The 23,553-nt window shown below is 59.0% G+C and overlaps 1 protein-coding gene across 2 annotated transcripts in view; it reads right to left on the minus strand.

Annotated features, from left to right (window-relative positions):
• Window positions 1-2,422: 2,422 nt before the first annotated feature.
• DISP3 (dispatched RND transporter family member 3) overlaps window positions 2,423-23,553 on the minus strand; it is a 49,242-nt gene continuing 28,111 nt past the window's right edge. The window contains exons 4-21 of one of the 2 annotated variants that reach the window (XM_058304417.2): window positions 21,727-21,863; window positions 20,712-20,846; window positions 20,115-20,275; window positions 18,724-18,863; window positions 16,956-17,104; window positions 16,573-16,734; window positions 15,616-15,777; window positions 13,261-13,374; window positions 12,411-12,547; window positions 11,160-11,344; window positions 9,176-9,306; window positions 8,921-9,093; window positions 7,948-8,074; window positions 7,252-7,397; window positions 5,481-5,640; window positions 4,896-5,009; window positions 4,390-4,556; window positions 2,423-3,603 (exon numbers count right to left, since the gene is read on the minus strand). In XM_058304417.2, the coding sequence (XP_058160400.1) occupies window positions 3,241-3,603; window positions 4,390-4,556; window positions 4,896-5,009; window positions 5,481-5,640; window positions 7,252-7,397; window positions 7,948-8,074; window positions 8,921-9,093; window positions 9,176-9,306; window positions 11,160-11,344; window positions 12,411-12,547; window positions 13,261-13,374; window positions 15,616-15,777; window positions 16,573-16,734; window positions 16,956-17,104; window positions 18,724-18,863; window positions 20,115-20,275; window positions 20,712-20,846; window positions 21,727-21,863 (2,863 nt within the window). In that variant the 3' untranslated portion in view covers window positions 2,423-3,240. Of the gene's footprint in view, window positions 3,604-4,389; window positions 4,557-4,895; window positions 5,010-5,476; window positions 5,641-7,251; window positions 7,398-7,947; window positions 8,075-8,920; window positions 9,094-9,175; window positions 9,307-11,159; window positions 11,345-12,410; window positions 12,548-13,260; window positions 13,375-15,615; window positions 15,778-16,572; window positions 16,735-16,955; window positions 17,105-18,723; window positions 18,864-20,114; window positions 20,276-20,711; window positions 20,847-21,726; window positions 21,864-23,553 lie in introns of both variants that reach the window. The other variant, XM_058304416.1, reaches the window with a different exon arrangement.

Here is a 23,553-nt window from a genome sequence, read left to right on the forward strand (position 1 = left end):
CATGCTGGTGGGTGGCTGCAGCTTGGGGAGAGCCTGGCCTCAGCCTGCCTGCAGCTGGTAGCTCCTCTTAGCATGCTGGGAGGCTGGCGGGGAGACCGCACAGGCTCAGGAGTCCTTGGCCCCCGGTGGCATGGGGAATCTCAGCTCAGTCACTCACAAGCTGTGTGACCTTGGGCCAGTTACATCACATCTCTGGGCTTTTGTTTCCTTAGCAATGAAACAGGACAAACTTCCCCCCTCTCTGAAGGCTGCAATGAGGATTCCTGTGTATGCAGAGGGCCTGGGACACTGTTGGCACTACAGAAGAACCAGCTCTCAGACTCCGAGGGAAAAGGAGAAGCGGGGCCTCAGGGGACCTCTGCAGGTGATGGGGACCCCTCCCGCCCAGCTCAACTCATGCCCTCCATGCAATTCTCCACCACTGCAGCTGGCTGAATGCCCGCACAATCTCACAGACTCCAGGTTAACTGCTGTGCCCGAGCTAATGAAGAGTGTCTCATTAACGCTGGGCAGAAGCTCATTAAGACTATGAGCTGTGCAAGGCTGCAGATGAAGGTCAAGGGTCTTTTCACGGAGTTAGTGGCTCTGGGACACTGCGGCACCAATACTCACAGACAAGATAAAGGGGACCTTATTTGCAGGCAAGTAGCAGCCAGTTGTGTGGCCACAAGGCCCCTGGGCTCCCAGAGCCTCCCACATCCTTCCCCTGGCAGGGTGCCCTTGCTCTCCCCTTCCCTCTCTGGGCCCTGGGGTGCTTCTCTGTGAAACAAGTGACCTCGCAGGGCGGTGATGAGGCCCGTGGGAGGTGTACAGACATGGGGGGAGGCCTGGACACCCTGGGGATGGCGACCGTGACCAAGGTCTCCTCCCCCACCCTCCATAGTCCCCGCTGTGGACAGGCCGCCACCTGCCCCCGCCCCCCAACACTGAAAAGACGGAGGCCAGAGGGAAGGAAGTCTGTTTCTTAAAAACAAGGAAATGGGCTAAGTGAGGTTGCTTTACAAATGGGCATGCAAATTATATGTAAATGCCTCACCTCCACATTAAAACTAGGTTACCCGGAGGGTCTCAGGGCAAGGACTTGGAGAGGCCAGGCGTCTTTTAAGCCCCTTCAGGGGTGTTTTGTTAATTTGCCAGTTCCCGCTCCTCTCCCTCTCCCTGCTGCTGGCCCCCGTCTTCTCGCCCCAGTCCTCCTAAAGCAAGTCATTTTGAAGCCCCTGGCAGAGGGCCAACCCCACAGATGTGGCCTCCCCGACAGAAGGGCTGCCTGAAGCCAAACCTCCCTTCAGCGGGCGGCTTCGCACTGGCGAGCCCTGAGCACGCCCTGGGCCCCCACCGGCCCTCTTTGCACATCCCACCCCTCCCTGCACACCCTGCCCCCGGCCCTGCCCTCCTTTCTGGGCCTCTGAGGGCTCAGGCTTCACAGATGAGGACTGGGAGGTACTTACGTATATTTCATCAATACAGGAGTTTCCATTTCAGATTTTCTAAGAACTGGCCTCCTGGATTTGACCACTGATCCTAAAACTGTCATCACGCTTGTTAGACTTGTGTCTAGTGGCTGTGCACCGTGATGGTGGAAGCTGGCTGGGTTGAAAGCCTGGACGCCCCTGATTACCAGCTGCGGCCTGGGCCAGTCGCCTAATTTCTCTGAGCCTCAGTTTTCCCACGACATCCAAAACAGGGATGGACAACCTATTCCTTAAGAAATGAGGGGAGCGGGTGTAGCTCAGTGGTTTGAGCGTCTGCATCCCATAGGTCCCAGGCTCATTCCCTAGTACCTCCTTAAAAAAGAAATGAGCTGAAAGGCAGTGGACTCTGCAAAGAACATCTGGCTGGCACAGGAAGCGCTACCTGCCACCTGCTACCACTAATTGCTGGGTTGAAGTCTGTCTTCTCCATAGCTAGTGTCCCGAGGTCTGACACTCCCTTGACAGGTGCTTCCTGAGCACCTACTCCATGCCAGGTGGGCAAAGGAGGCAGGGAAACAGTGGCACCACTCACAGGTGACCAGGCAGGAGACCTCCTTGACTTCTTCCCAGCTTTTGGGCCTGCCATGGCCCCAGCTCAGCCTGTGTCCAGCTCAGTAAAGCCCAGGGGGCCAGGTCTGCTCCCAAAGAAAAAGTCAGTGGCTGGCACAAGGCCAGGCACACAGGAAGTGCTAAGGGTGTCCCAGCCGTGGGGCAGGGGAGCCCCTTAAGGAGCGTCTGTGGAGCCCTGCCCCTGCAGTGCTGCCCTGGAGGGGGCCCTGACCTCACACAGGGTCCACAGAGCCCCCCACGACCTTGTTCCCAGGAGGGTCAGGCACCTCCCACCCTGCCACCTCTTTCTAGGCCCCGCTCCATGCTTTGTGCCAGGTTCTGGCCACGCAGCATGCCAACACTTGGTTGTTTCGATTTTAAGGACACGACAGAGCCAGCGGTGCTTCCAATGCTTGTGTTAATGGCGGCGGCTGCAGTTCCACATCACTTTGAAGGAGCATCTGCCGTGAGCAGGCAGCAGGCACAACCAGCTCCTCCCCCGCAAAGGCGTCCCAGCACCCCAAAACCACCTCCAGAGCTGGGTGGGGGCAATGGGGGCTCAGATCTTTGAGGAGGGTCTTCGAAGAGCCCTTGTGGCTGGGGCCAGGGGCAGGACATGCAGACCCCAAGCCGGGTCCCTCTGTCCTCCCTGGCCAGTTCTGAAGGGACCGGGAGGGCAACAGGACCACCCAGCGCTGGCCGCCATAAAGCTGAAGGGAAGGATGGGGTTGGGGGGGCAAGGGCTGGGGGCCCCTGTCCTGAACCCACTGTGCTCTTCCTGCAAAGTCCCTGGGGAGCTCGAGGGCTTGGACCCAGAAGCCCTGGCTCGGCCATCAGCCCAGCTCTAGGTCACATCGTTGCCTCCTGGTGCCTCAGTTTCCCCGTCTGTAGAGTGGGACCCCTGTAACACCCACACCAGAAGGCTGCTGTGAACACTGAGGCAGTGTGCCAAGTCCCCCTGGCTCTGTGGTGACAGGGTGGGAGACAGCTGGCCTCTTCTGTGAATGCTGCAGCCTGGCAGCTGGCATCCGCCCCAGGCCTGGCTTCACGGGGAAGGGACATCAGCTCCCACGGCGGGCTGCGGGGCGTCTCCCGGCCCAGGCCGGGCACAGACCTCGCCGAGCAGTGCAGGCCTCCGGGGCTGGGGACCGAGCTCCTCATCCCACCAGCTGGACCAAAGGTGCGGGGTCAGTCGCCAGGGCTGGACCAGTTGCCGGGGCTATAGGGAGGTGCCGGTGGGCAGGGGGATCTTGTAGCCGCTCCGGAGGAGCAGGAGGCAGGCGGCCAGCCCCAGGGCCACCGCCAGGAGCACGGCGCCCAGGGCCTTGAGGAAGGAAGTCCGGGTCCGGGTGAAGGCGCTGGGGGCCATGATGCCGAGCAGGGCGGTGCTGACCGTCAGCGTGTACAGGATGGAGACGCCCGTGTTCAGGGCGACGATCTTGCCGAATTTGGCAAACGGGGCGATGATGCAGAAGAAGAGGGGCACAGTGGCAATGACGGTGGTGAGGGCACTGGAGACGATGGCCACGCCCACGTGCCGCACGGCCTCCAGCGTCCGCCACTGGCGCTGCGAATGGTGGTCCTGGGGGTGGGGGTGAGAGCGCCAGCTGGGGGCCCCGGCGCCTGACACGCCAGCAGGACCCCGCTTCCCGCCCTGAACACAGCCCCTCCCGAGGCCAGCCCTGCCCGGGGGGCCTCCAGCTCCTCCCCCATGAACGGGCGAGCTGGGCCCGTGACAGCATCGCCCGCCCAGGGCTGCTGGGAAGAGGACCTGGCTCCCGTACAAGGACGCGTGGTGCAGTCAGAGCTACTTAAAGGCCGAGGCGACGATGGTGACTTACATAGCAGGTCCTTGTAACAGGGAGCCCCGTTTGAACTGACTTTGTTCTTTTAGCCAAAAGCAGTTGAATGTGTAACTCATTTAAATTTTACACATGTTTTCCTAGCAATACAACTCCAAACTTCGGGAGAAAGTCTTTTCCAGACCCGGGGCTGGTTTAGGCACTGAGTATTTGAGTGTGTCCTCGGAGTTCTGACGTGAACGGCCCACCCTGGTCCCCGGGCTGGAGAATGAGACACAGACTCGGGGGAAGGGAAGCAGGGAGGGCCCCTGGGTGCTGCTGGGTCCAGCTCCTTCATGGCTCACTTGGAGGGACTGAGGCCGGGCAGGGGTGGCATCCAAGGCCCCCCATGTTCTGTGGCCGAGTTGGCCTTAAAATTGGGGTCCCTTAGGGGCTTGGAAACTAGCCCTGCGGAACAGCGACTCCAAGTCCATGTCCTGGCTGGGGCCTGGTGTGGGGAGTCCAGCTGTCCTTGGGGGTCCCACCTGCACCGAGGACTGGGGGGAACAGGCAGGCAGGGAGCTCACCTCGGCCTGGTGGGGGGGCAGGTTCTCTCCGGCCAGCAGGTAGCCTTCGACCAGGTGGACACAGTAGTCCACGGAGGAGCCGACGAGGATGGACAGGGAGATGGCTTCCACGGCGCCCATCTCCCAGCCGCTCCAGTACATGATGGTCACCACGAGGCACACGATGCCTGCAGGGTGGCAGGAGGCAGAAGCGGGGTGCAGTCACCTCCTGGGGCTGGGTTAAGTTCAGAGGGCCCCAGGGGAAGTCAGGAGCCCCACCTCCGGTGACAGAAGGGACTGAGGGCCAGGACTGCGGAGGGGAGCCCTGGGGCAGAGAAGGGGGCAGCAACCCTGCAAACTGGGAGCTTCCTCCCAGCTGGCTTCCCTCGGGTGCACAGACTTGTGGAGAAGCCAAGAGCAGTCCTGAGCAGAGGCCTTTTTGCCTGGGTGAGGCGTGGCAGTCAGGGAAGCAGAGAAAGCAGCCTGTTCCTGTCCCCGCCGGCCTGATGTGCCCTCCTGCCACCTACCCAAGATGCTCAGGAGCACAGGGAGCAGGAGCAGGATGTGGGTGGTGAACACGGCTACCGCAGCCACGCAGATGAGCAGGGAGAGGACCAGCCCGTAGAGGGCGCTCTGCACCCCTGGAAGGTGAGAGAAGAGGGGTCCTCAGCAGAGCTGCGGGGTGCGCTGCTGCTCCTCCCTGGGCCCACAGTCTGTGGCCCTCTGGGTAAGCCCCCTGACCGCTCTGTGCAGGGGGCTAATACCTGTCCCCACTAGGCCTTGCCTGGAGTTCAGACGAGAATGCAAGTCAAATCCCGGGCACAGGGCTGGCCACCTAGAGGCACTCAAGAGACAAAAGCTGCTCTAAGGCCCTTTATTAGAACCGTTCGGGTGGCCAAATTCAAGATCGGAGAATGCAGCCAGATGCCCCTGGGTCGTCCTGGTTTCTCTGGGGCCCTTGGCCAAGGCCAAGGAGGCAACCAGCATATGGCTGGGACAGGTCCTGCCTGCTGGCCCTGCCTTCTGCCCCTGGTTCTGTCTCCCTGCACTGCCTGCCTGCCCCGCCCCCCAGGACCCTGGGACCCCAGAGTAAGGGCTGGGGGCTCACTGGCCTATGATCTCCATGAAGATCTGCTTCCAGTGCTCGCAGGTCTGGAAGCCATGGCGCAGGGCCGAGCCCTCGGGCACTGTCTGCAGCTCCTGCTGCAGGAAGCTCTCCCAGCGCAGGTAGTCCGAGTAGGTCTGGAACGAGGACTTGCCCTTGTACGTGGTCTGTGGGGGACAGGAGCCAGTGAGGCAGGCAGGGCGGGGCCGGTCTGCTCTGCAGCAAGTCCAGCCAACCCCCAGCCACCCACAAACAGAGGCGTGACAGTGAGTGGGTGTGATGGATGACCCCATCTCCCACCACCTCCCACCAGCCTCTGGGCGCGTCACGTGACACCTACAGCAGCAGCTGATATACGTGCAGCCAACGTCCCTGTCCCCAGCCCACGGAACCCTGCCCTAGTTCCCGAACGCCCACGCTCCCCCACCCCCTCCTCTGCACGGGCTGCATGCTCTCCCTGCACAGCCGACTCCTACACGTCCTTCAAGGCTTGCCAGGGTGTGGCCTCCTCCAGGAACCCTTCCTTGACACCTCCAGGCTGGGCCTCCCTGGGCTCTCTAAGCCGAGTGCTCCCATATAATAGCTCTTGTCATGCTGGGTGTTAACTGCCTGGCTGCCTGCCCGACTCCTGGCTGGACTGCGAGCCCAGAGTGCAGAGGGTGGCCTGTCTCAATACCTGCTAGGGGGGTGACCAGGGACGGTGGTGAAAGTGGCATTCACACACCCTGGAACTTTTATAGTTCGTATCTCACTACCCAGTTCTGCCCTGTCTGTGTATGTCTGAGTGTGTGGAGGGGGAGTCATCTTGGAAGGGGCTCGCTGAGGGTTTGGGGGTCTCTGGGACCCTCCTACTTGATGGCCAGTGGTCTGGTTGCCTGTGCACGAAGTGCCACAGGTGGCGGGAAGGAAGGCAGTGCCGGGGTCAGCCAGGAATCACCTCTCACTAGGAACCTTCTCATTATTCTCATTCTCAAGTGCTGTCGTGTGCTGGCGCATTGTTTCTTCTCAATAACTGCTAGAGGGAAGGCAGGGATCTTTAACCCTCACTTATAGATGCGGAACTTGAGGCCAGACGGATGCCCTTTTGCTCAAACAGCACAGAGGCGCAGAGCCACGACTAGGGGGTCCGCCTGGAGGCAGCAGGGGTCCACCTGCCAAGGCTCTCGGGGCCAGGCCATGCAGCTTCCTTTGGCAGAACCCGGGGAGTGTCAGGAGGTGACAGGGGCATCGTGTGGTGTGTGGAGCTCCCCTCCCCGCCCCCACCACCCTGGGGAAAGCCTGACATTGGGGTCCATGGATGAGAACCCAGGAGGTCAGGGCCAACGACAGCGTCCTCGGCTTTCAGCTGCCCCTAGAGTCCGGAGGCCACAAAACAACATGGAGCCTGGGGCCGGTGGGGGAGGGATGGTGGGGGGGACTGGCAGGGAGGGCCAGTGGGGGGCCTGCAGGGAGGGAGGTGGGGGACCTGCCTGGTGGGATGGTGGGGGGGCAGCAGGGGAGGAATGGTGAGGGCCGGTGGGGGGCCACTGGTGGGGAGGGCCGGAGTACAGCAGGCAGCCCGCGAGGCCAGGAGAGCCCTGCTCTGCCGCCAGGTCACTCTGGCTTAGCCCTGGATGCCGACATGCTCTCACTGTAACCTTGTGTGAGTCGCTTCACCCCTTCCGGCCTCGGTGCCCCTCTGAAAAGCAGGCCTTTGATCTGTGGCTAGGGTGGGGGTCCGAGGGGACAGGAGTGAGGCTGCACTGTGCACGGCCCCCGCCCAGGCCACCGGGGCTCACCGACTCGAAGGCCATGGACACCCAGTGCACGCGGCCCTCCTGGACGCCCACGGCGCCGTGGGACAGCTGCCCCGGGAGCAGGTTGGGCTCCGGCAGCGCCTTGCACTCAGGGTGCAACATCTGCAGGAAGGCGGAGATGCTGTAGCCTGCAGGGAGGAGGAGGTGCGGGTGGGGCCAGGGGCAGGGGGGCGGCTCCCGGCACGGTTCCCACCACTCACCCTCCACACGTGTGCTCACTCTTCATGAGTGAGTGAGGGGCACACGCCCTTCCCCCCCACCTCCCAGATTTAAAGTGTCGGCGGCCACTACCGACGTCACTGTGGAAGACCTACGGCTCCCATTTGTCCTCAGGGTCAAAAATGACATTCTGTGCCCTCAGGAAGCCCTGGTGGGGCCCCACCCAGGTTAGCTGGGGGCCAGGACAGGCCTGGCCCCGATTCTGGAACAGCTACTGCTGCAGGCATGACAAGCAGGTGCCCAGGTGGCCCCACGCCAATCCCCGTTCACGCACAGCCCACTCTCATGGGGGATATTCGTACCCACACCTGCCCCCGCCCCGCGCCTGTGTGGACAGCCAAGCAAAGACACGGGTCTGCAGGGCTGTGCACACTGGGCCGCGGCCTCCCCGACTGCCCTCCCTGCCTGAGGAACAGGCTACCCCTCCCCTCCAGGGGAGCACCACCCAGGCCAACTCACCTGAGGGCAGGCACTGGGCCCCACCTGGCTTCACCAGGTCCGTGTTCCCTGCGATGGCTTTGCAGAGGCGACACAGGTGCCCAATCTCTTTGAAGAGGTCAAAGCTGCTGTCGTAGATGACGCTGCCCTTTCCCAAGGGAGACACAAGCCGGCCCGGGCCGCTCAGTGAGATGGGGACTCAACTTTGGGCCCTGCCTCACTGGTGAAGAGCCTGCGGTGGCTCCCTGCTACCAATGCCGCCACCAGCCCGGGCCCCCCTGCAGGGGCCACCCACGCTCCCCGCCCTGCCCCCACTGGTACCTTCTGCTCCCATCACTGCCCACCCCTGCTCTGAGCTGCTCAGTCTCTCCCACGTGCTTCCCACCTCCTGTTGCCTGGACTGTCAGCTCGTCCCCTTCCCATCAGCCAAATCCTACCTCTCCCCTAGGGTCTGCCCCACCCTGAAAGCCTCAGGCTCCTGCCATCTTGATCGACCCACAGAGCCCCATGGGCAATTCCTCTACACCCGGCTAGGGCAGGAATGGCTTGCCTGTCCGTGTGCCCACCAGGCCTTCCTACCAAATCCTGGGCACTGAGGACAAGCTCCCTTCTAAACCCCCAAGTCCTCCCTCCCTTCTAAAACCCCAAGTCCAGCGCGGGACCCACGCATGCGGAACAGGGCGGGAGGCCAGAGTGGAAAGCACTGGAATGGAACCAAGGCCGGGAGCAGAGCTGTGGGCACATACCAGGGCAGACGGGAGGGGGAGGCAGGGGCCACACAGCCGTGGTTCCCGCATCTCTGCTCCAGCCCCTAGTGAGGGGCAGCCAGGCCGGGCCCACAAACGCACCCGGATGCCTGGGCGGTTCTCAGAGGTCAACCCTGCTCAAGAGCCCCGGGGCCCGGGCTGGGGGCGTCACTCAAGGGGCCAGGAGGGGCGGAGGGGCGCCGGGGCTGGCGCTGGCTCCACGTCGTGCCCGCGGCAGGCCTCCGTACCGGGTCCCCGAGGACGTGGTTGTCGGCCTGGCGGGTGCGGTTGAGGCCCGCGATGCCGAAGACCACAAAGACCATGGCTCCCGTGTCCACGAGCGGCCGCACGGCTGGCTTCCCGCAGCCCGTGTTCACGCAGGGGTTGAAGCCGAAGGTGGCCGAGAGGCGAGCCTTGGGCGCTGCAGAGAGGAGCCAACGGCTGTCAGGGGAGACGGGGGGCCCCGGCTCCCCGAGCCCCGCGGCCGTGCTCCCCACGGGTACCTTTCTCACTGGGCACATAGAAGAAGCCTTTGGTGGGCCCGTCGGGGTAGGAGCTGAGCAGGCAGCCCGGAGGTGCCACACACATGCGCCCGTGGAAGGGGGGCTTGTGGGACTGGGCAAAGTACAGCTTCCTGTGGAGGGAAGGGAGGCGGGCGCTGAAGTGGGTGGGCTGGGCGGCGGCAGCGCAGGCGAGGCAACCCTGGCCACCCCCAGGGAGCTGGGAGTGGGCAGGGGGTGGATGTGGTCTCCGGGCCCCTGGGGGATTCCGGCTCCGGCTGGGGCTGTGTGAAGTGCCCAGGGCTGGTGCCTGGAGCTTGGCCCTGGCAAGGCATTCCCCTTTCAGGGTCTCGACTTCCTGTCTGTGGCATGGGGCCTGAGGGAGCCAGCAGACTTCACTGTCTTCCAAAGGGTGTAAGAGTTCAGGGAGCGGCCCCAGGCCAGGCTTGGGGGGTCCCTGCTCAGGAAGTCCCAGTCCCATCTCAAACTGAAGAGTGGTGGAGCCTCAAGATTCTGTATGAAGCCAGGGTTCTAGGGCCAATACCTTGCTAACCACTGGACCTGATGGAGCTCAAGGTTCTTTCTAGAATGTTCTAAACTCATCCAGGCACTGTGACCCTGGTCCCTCCATGTGCACAGAGGGAGCCCAGCTGTCGGCTCAGGAAAGGGCAAGTAGAAGCGCCCACCCCCAGCTCCTAAATCAAGGTGCCCAGGCTACAAAGGGCCCAGAGAGCACAGTCTTGGCCATGTTGCACTCCTCCACCCCAAGCTGAGTTCAGCTTCATGTGGGTGCTTCGAGACCCTGAGGCCAGTTTCTGTCAGAGACGATACCCCTGCGCCCGACCACGGCATCAGTGCAGGGCCCAGCCTGCTGCTCCCCTCTTCCCCACCACTCTGACCCCTGGACCGTTTCCCTCGGAGAGCTCATCACTCTGTCATGCCATTGCTGTTTACTGGGGCGCTGTCTCCTGCTAGGCAGCCCGAGGGCGGGAACCCCGTCTGCTTTGTTCACTGCTCTATCCCCAGCACTAGCCTAGTGCCAGGGAAACAGTCGGCACTCAATGTTTGTTAAAAGAATGAACGGATGGAAGAGTATACACAGCCTCCAAGATAAATGAATGGAGAGCCGCATTTGGAATGTGGGGAATGAAATCTGAAGAAAGATGCCCCCGGCTGGCTTGGACACCCACCAAGGCAGCCCCTCATTCAAAAAATACTTTGGGTGCCCTTACTTCACGCCAGGCATTAGACAGGGTCTAGTGCGTAAAAACAACAGACGCAGCCCCTTGCCTCGTCACCCTTACAGACTAAAGGAGACGGGATTAAATAAATATTTTAGGATCGATGATAAATTCAAGTGTAGCTAAGTGCCTTGGACGGGAAGTGCCATGTGTGCTCATTCATTCTCAGCAGTTTACTGAGCAACTGCAACATGCCAGGCACTGTGCTAGGTGCTGGGGACACGGTGTCACCCAAAACTGCCAAGGTCCCCACTGCAGGAGGCGACTGTGCTCCTGGGAGAAGATGGATGTGATTTCAGAAGCAATGGGGTGAGGTACTTGCAGAGACTGGGCGTTGTTATTCTAGACTGGAGAGGGCGTTCTGGCCAGGGACAGCCTCTCCAAGGAGGTGACTGTGAGCTGAGACCTGAAGCCTGAGAAGAAGCCAGCCACATGAGTGGCAAAGAGAAGGGCAAAGGCCAAGATCTGAGATGGAAGTGTGCTTGAGGAGAGCAAGACGGCCACCATGACTGTGGCGGAGCCATCAAGAGGGAGAGGCAGGTGGTGGGTGGGGGGCAGATCACGGGCCTGTCATCTTTGCCAATGTCCCCCGCTCTCCAGCCCTCGGCTGAGAACTATCAGAACGGGCGTGTGGAAGTGGGAAGGGGCTTCTTCAAGGTGTCTGCAGGCCCCTCTCACGAGAAAGAGGAGAGGGCCAACGAGTGGGCCGGCTGGTGGAAACCGGCTTATCTGCAAGGCTCCGTTACCGGGTGTGCTGCTGCTCCTTGGCAGCCACGAAGAAGCTGAAGTCGAACCTCCAGCCCCGCTTGGCGTCGCAGCCCAAGGTCGTCACCATCCACTTGCGGGCGGGGCTCGCCGCCTGGAGCAGCCCTACTGTAGACATACAAGCGGTCAGCTTCCTGGTGAAGTTACCGAAAGGCGCTCTATACACCTAAGCAGTGGATTGACAGAGACAAGACATGTGACTCGGAGAGGCTGCCTCGGCCGGGCCGTCTCAGGCTCCATCCCCGCCCTCTCTGAGTCCCCACCCTGTCCCAGCCCTAGAAGGCCTGGGTGCAAGCTTAAAGAGTGGGCAAATCTTCCCTCTTTCTGAGCCTCATTCCTTCCTTAGTAAACGTTCCTTGCGCGTCTCTCCTGCAGCAGGCTTGGGGCCAGGCTCTGAGGGCCCAGCAGTGAAAAGCTGACAAGTGTAAGTCCTGCCCTCATGGAGCTGGCAGTTAGGGCGCTTCACATTCTGCTAAGGGCTTGGATTACTTAACTAGGATGATGAGACAGATAAATGGCTGGGGGGACGGGTCAAACTGAGCAAGGCGGCAGGACAGGGCTCTCTGCCGAGCTCTGAATGAGGACGAGGGGGTCAGCCACGCCCTGAGCTGGGAGGAGAGCTTTCCAGGTGGTGGAACAGCAAATGCAAAGCTCTGCGTCAAGAAAGGCCACTGAGAGAGCCTTTCAGATGGAAATAGAAGTGTCACACAAATAACATGAGTTGACCTATGCAACTGTCTTGTGGGGGGGGGTTCTTGGTTAAAAAATGCAAATGATCCCTGTGAGGGAAAAGCTGGAAGCCTGGGATGGCTCTCAGAGACCCTTTTCTGGGGCAGGAGCAGCTGTCAATCGCTACCATTCACTAAGAACTTCCAAGGTCCTGGATGTCACCCACAGAGCAGACCTGACCACACCTGCCTCCCAACAACCCTGGCTGGTGCTTCTCACAGCCCCACTTTACAGCTGAGAAAGCCGAGGCTCAGAGAGATGAAGTCATCTGCCCAAAGATACACAGCGTAGAAATGGCCAACCCGGGACTGGAGCCCAGTCCTCACCGCTGTGCGGCAGGGCCCTGGGATGGGTCTGGCTGATGGGGTGGGCTGGGGTCTCACCTGCCTGCAGCAGCTCTGTCCTCACACACCCTGCCTCCCCTGCCCAGCATGGCCCAGGACCCACCCCCGTGGCACAGAGCACCCTCGTAGTGGGGCCTGCTTCACAACAGTCCAGCTCACCTGGAAGGAGGGCACCTCCCCGTCCCCGGGGTACACGGTCTGCCAAGGGGCAGGCAGGCTGGCGTTGAGGGAGAACCTGTAGACAGCTGGGTGGCCCTTACTCTTCGCCTTGGAGACGTACACAGTGCCCAGGGAGTCTAGAGGACAAACGAGGGAAGGATGAGGGGCTGCAGTGGCATGGCCTCAGGTCTGCTGTCTGAGGAGCTAAGCCCTGGCCGAGGCTCATCTCGGAATGCTGGAATTGACGCTCTCTACCAGATCAGGCACATGGCGATGACAGTGGGGGAGCTGGTGGCGGTCGCCAGGACGGGGTGGTGGTGAGGATGGAGGGAGGGAGTGACGGAAGTCATGGTAAAGACACAGTGTGATGGACAAGGGTGGTGGCAGAAATGCCAGTGGCGATGGGGTCAATGGTGTGCAGGGTGGGGCTGGGGCTGGTAATGACAATGGTGGGACAGAGGTGGTGACAATGGCCACGGGGTGATGAGGACATAGAGAACTGCTGCCCCTGCATTTCCTTGCGGAAGACCCTGGCAGGGATATGCCCCCTCCCCAGGATGCTTGGAATGGACCGGGCATGCAGGACGGGTTCATGGAACGCTGGAGATGAGGCTGGGGGGTGCAAGGAGGGGATCCCATCGTCTGGCCCAGCAGAGCCAGTGGGACGGCAGGCTGAGACCCTGTGTTCACTCTGAGCTCACGCCCCCATCTCCCACCCGCTCACCCAAACAAAGGCTCGTCCTCTGTGAGGATGAATTTAATCTGCTCCCCCTACGTAGCCCCACACCCTAGCACCAAGGGGGATTTCCCCACCAGCCCCAGCCCCTGCCAGGCCTCGCTCCCCACTGACCCTGCTGCGTGGCCTCGGGCCGGCTGGCCCAGGTTACCCCCGAACCTCGCTGCTTCTTCTCCAGGGAGGTCCGGATGTTGCTCTGCAGGCTGTGGGGCTTCTCCTGGAACAGACCTACCCCCCGCGAGCATCACGGAGGGCGTCCTGAGGGCGGGGGCGCGGGGAGGGGGATGGGCAGAGGCTGGGCGCTGTGAGAGCCTGGCACCAAGGGCACTGTCAGGGCCTGGGGTCCGACAGAAACTGGACAGAAGTGAAGAAAAATCAACTCCTGAACGTACAGGAATCCTGAGCCGAAAGAAAGGCCCCTTTACCCCTACCCAGAGAAAGGTGCCCTAAAGCCTGCCTGCTCGTCCTCCCCAGCCCTCTCTTCTGCCAGTTGGGGATCGAGCCAGACCTCCCCCACAGGGTGGGTGAAGGGATAATGAGATGTGACAACTCGGGCACTGAGCAAGGGGCCTGGCCCGGGATGAATGCTCAACAAACAGAACAAGCAGGAGCAATTAGAAAGGGAGTGTCATCGCCAGCAGAGATGAAGGCACTCCTGTTTTGCTCTAAGCATTGTGGACCAGGGGCTTGGTTTTGTTTTTAATGAGGAAAACTTTACACCTTCAAAAATTTAATTCTCACCACAGTCCTAGGAGGTTGTTATTATTAATAACTCCATTTGACAGAAGAGGAAACAGGTTCAGGGAGGTGAAGTGACTAGCACAAGGTCACATGGCTTGGAAGTGAGAGGCAGAATGATCCCCAGGATCTGGTCTTGCCTGCCCTTACAGCTGAAGCGTTCTGCTACAACCTCAAGGGGTCCCGTTAAGAGGTACTTTGGAGAGACAAGACCCGTTAAGAGGCACTTTGGAGAGATAAGAGGTACGAGGGTCTGGGAACTGGACTCCAGCTGGGGTCCTGACTTCCCCAGACACCACCCAGGTGCTCCAGGACCATCCCAGGGTGTGTCCACCTAGGAGATGGGAGCGTTTGCGGCTGCCTGCCTCCAGGCCCTGAGGGATGGCGGGAGGCGTGGTAGCAATAGGGATACCTAGGTGTAATCCGTGTGCCCAGACAGGCAGGGAGAGGAGTTTGGGATTGGCCGGGGCCAGCCCCAATTTAGCAGAGCCTCTGGGGGCATCTCTCTGAGCTGCAGTCGATTATCATGCACTTGACTAATGCCATTAAAAGGGGAAGGCCAGGTTCATCCGAACACCACCCTAATTAAGTGCAGGCAATTAGAGCACTCGGCAGATCTCCCAAGAGCTGGAGGCACTCACCCAAGCATCTTCTTTTGGTTCCTAAATGCCCAGCAAGCTGTGTGCCCTTGGGTCAACCTTCCAGGCCCCTGCCCTGACCTCAGGCTCCCCCCTCTGCAAAACCAGGGCCTAGAGCAAACTGTCTCTAAGGCAGGGGTTTTTAACAAGGGGTCCGTGACTTGAATTAAAAATTTAAAAAAAAAAACAACACATTATTCTTGTGGGGATGTGTTAGTACAGGTGTGATATATTTATTAAATAATATACAGTATAGTGTGAAATTAGTAAGGAGTCTATGATTTTCACCTGAATGGCAAAGGGGTCTGTGGAACAAAAAAGTCAAGAACCCCTGCTCTAGGCAAGGATACACCTTTAATTCGCCCCCTGCTCATCCCTGACAGCCACCCCGACACTGAGTCCTCTCGACCCCACGGCCAACACCCGGACCCTGACCCCAGTCCCTACCAGCCCCCACCTAGACAACTGCACCAGCCTCTACCTGCTCCCCAGGTAGCCTCCACCCTGGTCCTCAATCCCCCTCCAACTAGCAGCCAGACAACCCGACCACAGCCCTTCTCTGGCTGCCAGTGACCTTAGACCAGCAGGCCCTGGCCCAGCCACCTGGCCAGCCTCGCCTCCTGCCACTGTCCCCTCAAACTAGGCCTGGGCTTTGCCAGCTCTGGTGCTTCCCTTGCTTGGCTCTTTCCCTTTCTCCCCTCCCAGCCTGGCTAACTCCTTCCCATTCTTCGAATCTCAACTTATATGCTACCTCTTCCAGGAAGCCTTCTGTGATATGCTTCCAAGGCACCCTGTGTTTCCTCCACCAAAGCTTGGATCTATTATTACCATAGCCAGTGTCTCCCACTGGAATGTGAACTTCTAAGCTCAGGAAGCCTGTCCCTCCTGTCCGCTGTGGTCTCCCCAGAGCCAGCACACAGAAAGCGTTTGTTTAAGGAACTGTGGAAACACTGAAGCTCAGAGGTTAAGTGATTGCTGAGGTCACACAGCAATGTGAGCCCAGGCTGTGCATCTCCCAGGCCAACAGTCCTGGAGGCCTGGACTTCAAAGAGGGTAGGGGACCGCAGGGGACACCCTGGCCAGAAGCCCTCACCTGAACAGGTGATGCAGGAGATGCCCTCGGCGCTCAGGTTGTACTTGAGGTCCAGCAGCACCTGGATGTTGGTATCGGGCCGGAAGAGCAGCGGGGCGCGGCTGGCGGGGCGGAGCCGGCTGGCGAACACCAGGGACAGGACGAGAGTGGTGACGAAGAGGCCTGCAAGGGCAGCAAGGTCACAGCCGGGGCCTCGGGGAGCCCTGGGAAAGAACTGTGCACTTTGTGGGGGGCAGGGACCAAAGAAGGGTGCCGCAAGGGCATGGGCCAGCCTGTGGGCGGAGCTTGCTAGGGATGGAACCTCCAGGAACAGCGTGACGTCACTCTGGGACTGGATTGGAAACTAACTCTCTGGACAAGAACCAGCCCCACCTCAGAGCACTTTGCGAAGGGCAGGTGCGTCCACTGGCTCATGACAGGAGCCCCTGAGGGAGGTGATGACGGTGGGGGTGGTGACGACACAGCTCACTGAGCACTTTCTGCATGCCGGGCACTGGGCTAGATTCTTTACATACATGATCTCATTGAGTCCTTCCAGTGGCCTAATTATGTATGTAGGTACTATTAGTACCCCCATTTACAGAAGAGGAAACCGAGGCTCAGAGTGATCAGTAAAGCCAAGTACGTGGTAGAACTGGGATGCAAACCCTGCCCAGCTGGCCTAATGGCAGGGCCCACGCATTAACCACTCTGCTCCATGGCTACTGCCCAGCACGACTAGCACACAGTAGGTGCTCAATGAGTAACATCTACTGCAGGACCAGCTCCATTCCCACAGGGAGAAGGCGAGGCTCAGAGAGAGGGAGAGACTCCACCCCAGGGCTCTGAGTTCTAGCCCATCTGCAGGAGCGGGCAGTCCCCCAGGCCTGCGTGTGCTTTGAGGGAAGCGGACCCCACTCCTCAGGCACTGGGGTGGAGCTCCGAGGCAAAGGGGAGGGAGAGGGAGAGTGCACTCACCCATGATCACCCAGCGGCTCTTGACGGCCGACCACAGGACCCAGTGGTGCAGCAGCTCCTGCAGCTGAGCGATGAGCTGGCCCCGGCTGCCCCTGTCGGGGGCAGGCTGCAGGCCCATCGGGGGCACAGACACCAGGGACACATCTCCCAGCTCGAGCAACACTGCCAGGGCAGAGCAGTGGCCCATCAGAGGCCCGGCCCAGGCCCGAGGCAGAGCCCACCCTGGTCTCCGCCCTCTCTGGGGAAGCCCACAGGCCATCTCCTCCAGCCCCCTGCCGCAGCACCAGCCTGCCTTCAGACCGTCATGTGAGAGCCACCTCCCCGGGCAGGAGCGGCCCCGGGGCTCAGCAGGGTTGGCAGGCCAGGCCTGGGCCAGCTCTCACCTGGATCCTCCTCTACGTTCAGCAAGGGGATGTCGTCGTCCAGGTAGGGCAGGGGGCCCTGGGTAGGGCTGCCCCCAGCCCTCTCCGGAGCGGCAAACACATCCCCAGGGAAGTGCAGGGAGCTCTTGCGGCCGCACTTCTGGTGGCAGCTGTGGAGAGGGGAGGAGGGGTGAGGCCAGAGGGTCCCAGGTATCCAGGAGGGCAGGGCAAGGTCCCAGCCGTGGACCCTGTACCCCGCCTCACACAAGGCCTTCACCTCGGCTTCCCGGTGGCCTGACCAGGACTGCTCTGAGACTGTCCGAGCCCGGGCCCTCGGGTGCCGTTCTTCCTCTGGGCAGATGAGTGGTGATAACAGCCACGTCCCAAGGAGGGCAGGGACGTGCAGGGGCCTGCGCCTGGGGGCGGCAGAGCTGCGGAATCCCCCTCTGCCGTCACAGGGCACCGCCTCGCGCTCTGGAAGCCAGCAGGAGGGGAAGCAGGCCCGGGCTGGGCGTGCGGTCAGTGTGGCCGAGGCCTCGGTGGGCGTGCGTATGAGGGGCTGAGTCTCGTCAGGGACACTGGGAGAATAACCCACGCGGCCTCCACCTGGCGGGCACAGCATGCCAGGCCACGCGCTACGTGCTTGACGTGGACCATCTCACTCCATCTGCCCGAGTCCTAACCTACACAGTGACTGTGCCCCTTTACAGAAAAGGAGACTGGCACGCAGAGAGGTCGAGGAAGCTGCTCAAGGTCCCACAGCTGCTAAGCGAAGAGGCGGAGCTTGGAGCCCATGCCCGAGAGCCTCTGTAGAGCACCCAGTCCACGGCCCTATCCCGGCTTGGTGTCTTTGTAGAAAGTGGAAAGGCGCCCCTTCCCAGGACGCTGCCCCTATGTCATGAAACCGTCTTGGTAAATACACAGACTTGCACGTCCACAGTGCATCGGCAGTGCCCTGGCCAGGCCCTCTGGTGCAGTGGCCAATCCCCACCACCCCACAGGGCCACCCTGAGCTGTGGAGTCAGTCCTGGGCCCATGTCTAGGCTCCTCACTGGGCTCCTGGCTCCCTCCTGCCCGGACATGGCTCACCCTGGTCAGGTGGACATCATCCCAGCCCTGCCCCCTCCGCTCGAACACTAGCGAGGTTCCTGCCACTGTGTGCCCTGCCCACGCCCATCAGCCCGCAGTACTCAATTTCCAGCGGCCACCAGGCCCGGCCACCATCCCTCTGTTAGGCCTTCTCTCCCTCCACACCTTCCCTGGGCACTGCAGCAGCAGCCCTGGGCTGATGACCTATTTACCTTGGCACAGGACGTCTACATCTAAGCTCATGTCCCCACCCAGACGAGAACGTTGAGGACAGTCGACGTGGTGGCTAAGAGCACGGGCTCGAGTCAGACGTCCTTGGGTGTAAACCCCAGCTCCGCGACCTACTCAATAGGTGACCTTGAAAAAGCTGCCAGCGCCGCTGAGCCCTGGTTTCCTCATCTGAAAATGGGCACGGGAAGAGGCCCGGCCCGGGCTCTCAAGGGGAGGGCTCAATAGGAGCTGGCAGGAGGTGCTCGGCCCACTTGCTGGCACGCGGTGGCGATCACGGATGGCTCCTGCCAGGCAGGATTAGTTTCTCTCGCCCCTGTCCGCTAACAGTGCTGAGCATGGAAGGGCTCAACGACAATCACAAAGGCTCTTGGAAGAGAGGGTGGAGCACTGAGCAGCCCGGAAGGGCTGTGGCTGGTCACTCAGTGAGGGTGGACCCGGCCGCACCACTCCCCGCCCTGCCCGCGCTCACCTGGTCTGGCAGGAGCTCTCCAGGGGCGCCATGTAAAGGCTCCAGATGCCCAGGGCCGCAGGCATGGTGAAGAGCACGGCCAGCCAGCAGCAGGACACGATGAGAGACATGAACAGGCCAAAGTCATGGACGGCCGGGATCTGGTGACGAGAGGTCAAGGGGGAAGTGGTACAGCTCAGGCCCGGAATCCAAAAGCACCGGGCCTCAGCCCATACCCAGGCTGCCGAGAAGGCCGGCCCTGGCCCAGAGAGGGCACCAGGAGCCCAGGGCAGGTGCCGTGCGGGCAGGGCAGTGAGCAAGGGTCTCTGCCTGTAGGGTGGAGGCTGTGGCCTGCGTGGCAGCGCACTGCCCGGACAGGGCCCAGCAGCAGGTGCTCAGTGACTGGCCCGGCATGCACAACGGAGGACAGAGGAGGCAACTTCCCATCAGACAGACCATGTGCTAGTGAGCGGGAAGGGGCCATGGGGTACATCCAGAGGTGTCCCAGGGACCTGCCAGGGATGCATCCGGGGGAAGAAAACTGTAACCAACAAGCAGACCAGCCCTTGCCATTTGTGAAACATATCCCAACCATTGTCTCGGGTCACCACTGAATAAACTACACGTGAGGAAATGAGGGCCTGGGAGGTCACACAACCTGCCTGAGGTCACACAACAAGTAAGTGGCAGAGCCAGGATCCGAACCCAGTTCTGCCTACTCTCAAATCCTGGGCTCCTTCTGGACTACATGGATGTGGTTCTCCAGGAAGGCCCGGATGATCCCCAAACATCTAGTAATTTCTAGATGGATATGCAGCCCGGGCTATGACCCTTCTCAAAGGCGCAGCAGACTCACTGCCTTCTGGGTTCTGCTGGCACCAAGGACCCAGCCCCAACTCCACGCCTTCTTCTGAGGCCAGTTCAGAGGCAAAGGAGTGATAGGGCCAGTGAGAGGACAGTGAGTGAGACACAATGCAGCAGGAAGGAGCAGGGTGGACAGAGCTCTGGGCCAGGGGTCAGGAGACTTGTTCTGAGCCAGGCTCACCACTTCCCAGCTGTGTGACTTTAAGGAAGTCACTGACCCCTCTGGGCTTCAGTTTCTGTGTTAGGAAAATAGGGATGGCAATTGTGCCTTTGTCATAGGTATGGTCTCAGGATTAAATGTGGAAGAACTTTGGAGCTGATGAATGCCCTTTAAGGTGGAGGTTGTGTTACCCTTAATGAATGTTAATAGTAAATACTGTATTATTAAAATTAAGTTATAGTAATGGATGATTAGTAACAAAGATGGACTTTTACGGGCATGGCAAGTGAAAGAGAAGGGCAGGTGGGGAGAGCAGAGACCAGGGGCCAGGGTTTGGATGGGAGGGATGGGGAAGGCCGGGGCAGGGATGGGGCAGTGGGGCTCCCACCTGGGAGAAGATGTTAGCTGCGTAGGCAGCAGCCGTGGTCAGGGAGGTGAAGAAGGTGGCCTTGCCAGCTGTTTGGATGGTGTGGATCATCCGCAGCTGCGGGTCTTGCAGGTGGGTGGCCTGGCGGTAGGTGTTGATGAACACAAAGACATCGTCCACACCTACAGAAGGGAGTCCCCGGAGGCTCAGCATCACGCCGCTGCCTCCAGGTCAGGCCCAACCTGGGCCGAGGCCACCCTCAGTGGTCCCTGGAGGCCAGGTTTCAGGACAGTCCTGCTGCTCCCTTGTTGTTTGGAAAGACCCATCCCCCAAAACTAGGCCCCTCCTTCCAAATCTCAGCCTCTGCCCCACCTTTCCTCGATTTTCCCTACCATTCCTTACACCTACCCAGCCTTCCTTCTTGTCCCCCCACCCTATGCCAAGGATCCATGTACCACTCAGACTTTAACCCCATACTCCAAGGCTCTGAGGTCTTTGAGGGGCTTTTTGGAGCCCCCATGGAAGCCAGGCTTTGCCTCCAGGGAGAAGGACCTCTTTGGGGGAAGGGACAGGGTTCCCAAGTGAGAGACCCACTGCCATGACAACGGAGCAACTCACCAATACCCACTATCACGAAGGCTGCCACCCCATTGAGGATGCCCAAGTACTGGATGCCAAAGACCACATGGTAGAGGAAGAGCGCCACCAGGCAGCTGAGGCCAATGCTGGCAATCCCAAAGAAGGACAGGAACACTGGCAGGACAAGAGGCACAAGGGATAAAATGGGGAGGACCCTGGGGGAGTACAAGCCCCCTTTAGGGTCCCTGAACTCAGCTCAGTCCTCTTTCACCTCCCATCCCCAGAGGCCCTCAGAGCCATCCTGTGTGTTCCCAGCATAGGTGAAGGGTTCATTCTTAGTTCTCTGTGCTCAAAGAAGGGGCCAGGCAGGTGGCCCGAGTGGCAGGTGGACCATCTCTGAGCCGCCAGACCAGCCAAGCTGCCCAGGTGACCTCATCTTTGCAGAACTTACCACAAGTGCTAGTACGAAATGACAGGCCTCATTTATGTCTGTAGACCAGAGTTCTGCAGCAGGTGAAAACTGTCTCCTATGTCCCCCATTGGATCTCTGGCACCTGAGAGCATCTGGCACACAGGTGGCACTCAGTAAATAGATGAATTGTTGTCTTTTTCGTCTCGGAAGGTGTTGCCATCTCTCATTCACTTGGGCAATACAGAGTGCCTACTGTATACAGCAGTAAGAAGCAGCTAATGTACATGGAGAATTGTGGTAGAAAAGTAAAATAGGAGACAAAAGGGCAACTGGCCTGGGATTGTAAAAGAGGCTAAAGAGTAACCTGCAAAGGGAAGTCCAATGCTCCAGACCCCCCCAGATAAGGTTATGAGCAGAAAAAAGATGGTCAAAGAGCAAAAGGGCAAACTGTGTGAGGGCCCGGGGGGCCCTGCGGTGTGGCTGGCCTGCCTCTGGACTTCTGCTTGCCTGGACTGAGAGGATGATTGCTGAACCCATCCCCCCAACCCAGCTCTGAGGCCTCTGGCATTCTTGTAGGAAGGCTGAGGTCAGAGAGGAGCGCACCAGGAGTAGAGAAGGGGCCTGGCCTCGCAGAGGCCCTACCTGAGCAGGAGGTGAGAATGTAGACCAGGGCGGCGATGCAGCTGCTGCTGACGAAGGCCAGGAGCATGTCGTTGTTGAAGGTTCTGCGCACCTCATAATCAAAGAGGTCCGTTCCCCCATAGAGAACCTGGACTTTGCTGGGGGACAGGAGGACATGGAGAGAGGAAGAGAGGGGGTTAGAGATGGCTGTTAACACTGGAGGAGAGCCAGAGCTCTCTGCCTCACCAGTGGTTCTTTCCCTTTGCTGCACATGAGTATTACCTGGGGCTTTCAAAGACCCTCATGTCCAGGCCACACTCCAGACCACATTATTTAGAATTTCTGAGGTGGGGCTGAATCAGCAATGTTTTCAAAATCTCCAGGGTGATTCAAATATATGGCCAAGGTTGAGAACCATGGCTCTAAACTGATCATAATCAATTAGAATCAAAGATTATGTCACCTGCCAATTCTCAATTATCCACAGCAAAATCCTAAATTCAAACCATCTTCCACATATTCCAGTGTCACACCATTACTCAGCATGCATGTAACACAACTTATTTTTAACAAGAAAAACATAGTCAGTCTGGTCAAACTGTGGTTTAAAATGCACACAGGAATAATATTTGCTTCTGGCCAAGATGGAATAAGAGATTGGATTTACCCTCCCACTGGAAATACATGAAACAGGTCTCTGGCATCAGACAACAGAGGACAGTAATTCCGAAGATATGGGCAACAAATAAAAGGGCCCTATAACAACCCCAGCTTGCTGCCTTAAGAGAGCTTCCAGGCTTTAGTGCAGCCTAATATATGGGTTACTGGACAATTCAAAGGAGTGTAATGGCTGAAAAATTTCCAAACTTTATGAAAACTATAAATCCACAAACCCCCGAAACCCAAGCAATGAACCCCAAACACGAAGAAACAAATAAAACTATAACAATCTCATCATAAATATAGCAGTTTTGGTATTGTTTATGAATTCCAAAAATAATACTGGATTATGTTTGTAAACTGGTCTGTTCCTCTGGGCATATCAGACTGTATTAGATTCAGAGGTTTCACTTTTACTTGATTAAATTATGATTAGGGCTTTGATTTGGCCATGTCAGTAGGAGCAGGGACTCACAGAGAAAGTAACAGGGCAGAGGAGAGAGTTGGAGTTTTGATGCTGGAGCCCCGGAAAGTAAACACACAGAGAAGCAGATCCATGAGGAAACAGAAAAGGTTCCATTAGACATGGCGGAGGCCCTAGGAAGAGGACGAGGTGTTCATGTGATAGTTTACAGCTGGCCTTGTGAGCGAGCAGAACAGCTAAGTCCAGAGAGGAATGAGCCCTGGGGAGAGAGACAAGTCTTACGATAACCTACAGCTGACAAAGGAAGGAGCTGGGACCATGGACCCTTAGGAGGAAGAGGAAGGCTGAACCCCCACAGAGACCAGCAGCCATCTTGCTCCAACACATGGCAAGAGACTTTGGTGAGGGAAGTAACTTATGCTTTATGGCCTGGTGACTGTAAACTTCTACCTAAATAAATACCCTTTATAAAACCCAACAGATTTCTGGTACTTTGCATCAGCAGGACTTTGGCTGACTAAGACAATAAACCAATTGCTCAAAATCAGAGATGAAAAGAAAATCTTAAAAGCAACCTGAGAAAACAGACACATTACATAGAGAAGAACAAAGATAAGATGATAGCAGATTTGTCAGAAACAATGCAACTGAGAGGACAGTAGAGCAACATTAAAACACTGAGGAAAAGAAAGCCCACAAAACTGTAAATCCAGAATTCTATACCCAGTCAAAATACATTTCAGAATCAAGAGCCAAATAAAGAC

This window comes from Dasypus novemcinctus, chromosome 9 (genome assembly GCF_030445035.2).
Source record: "Dasypus novemcinctus isolate mDasNov1 chromosome 9, mDasNov1.1.hap2, whole genome shotgun sequence".
Taxonomy (NCBI): Eukaryota; Metazoa; Chordata; class Mammalia; order Cingulata; family Dasypodidae; genus Dasypus; species Dasypus novemcinctus.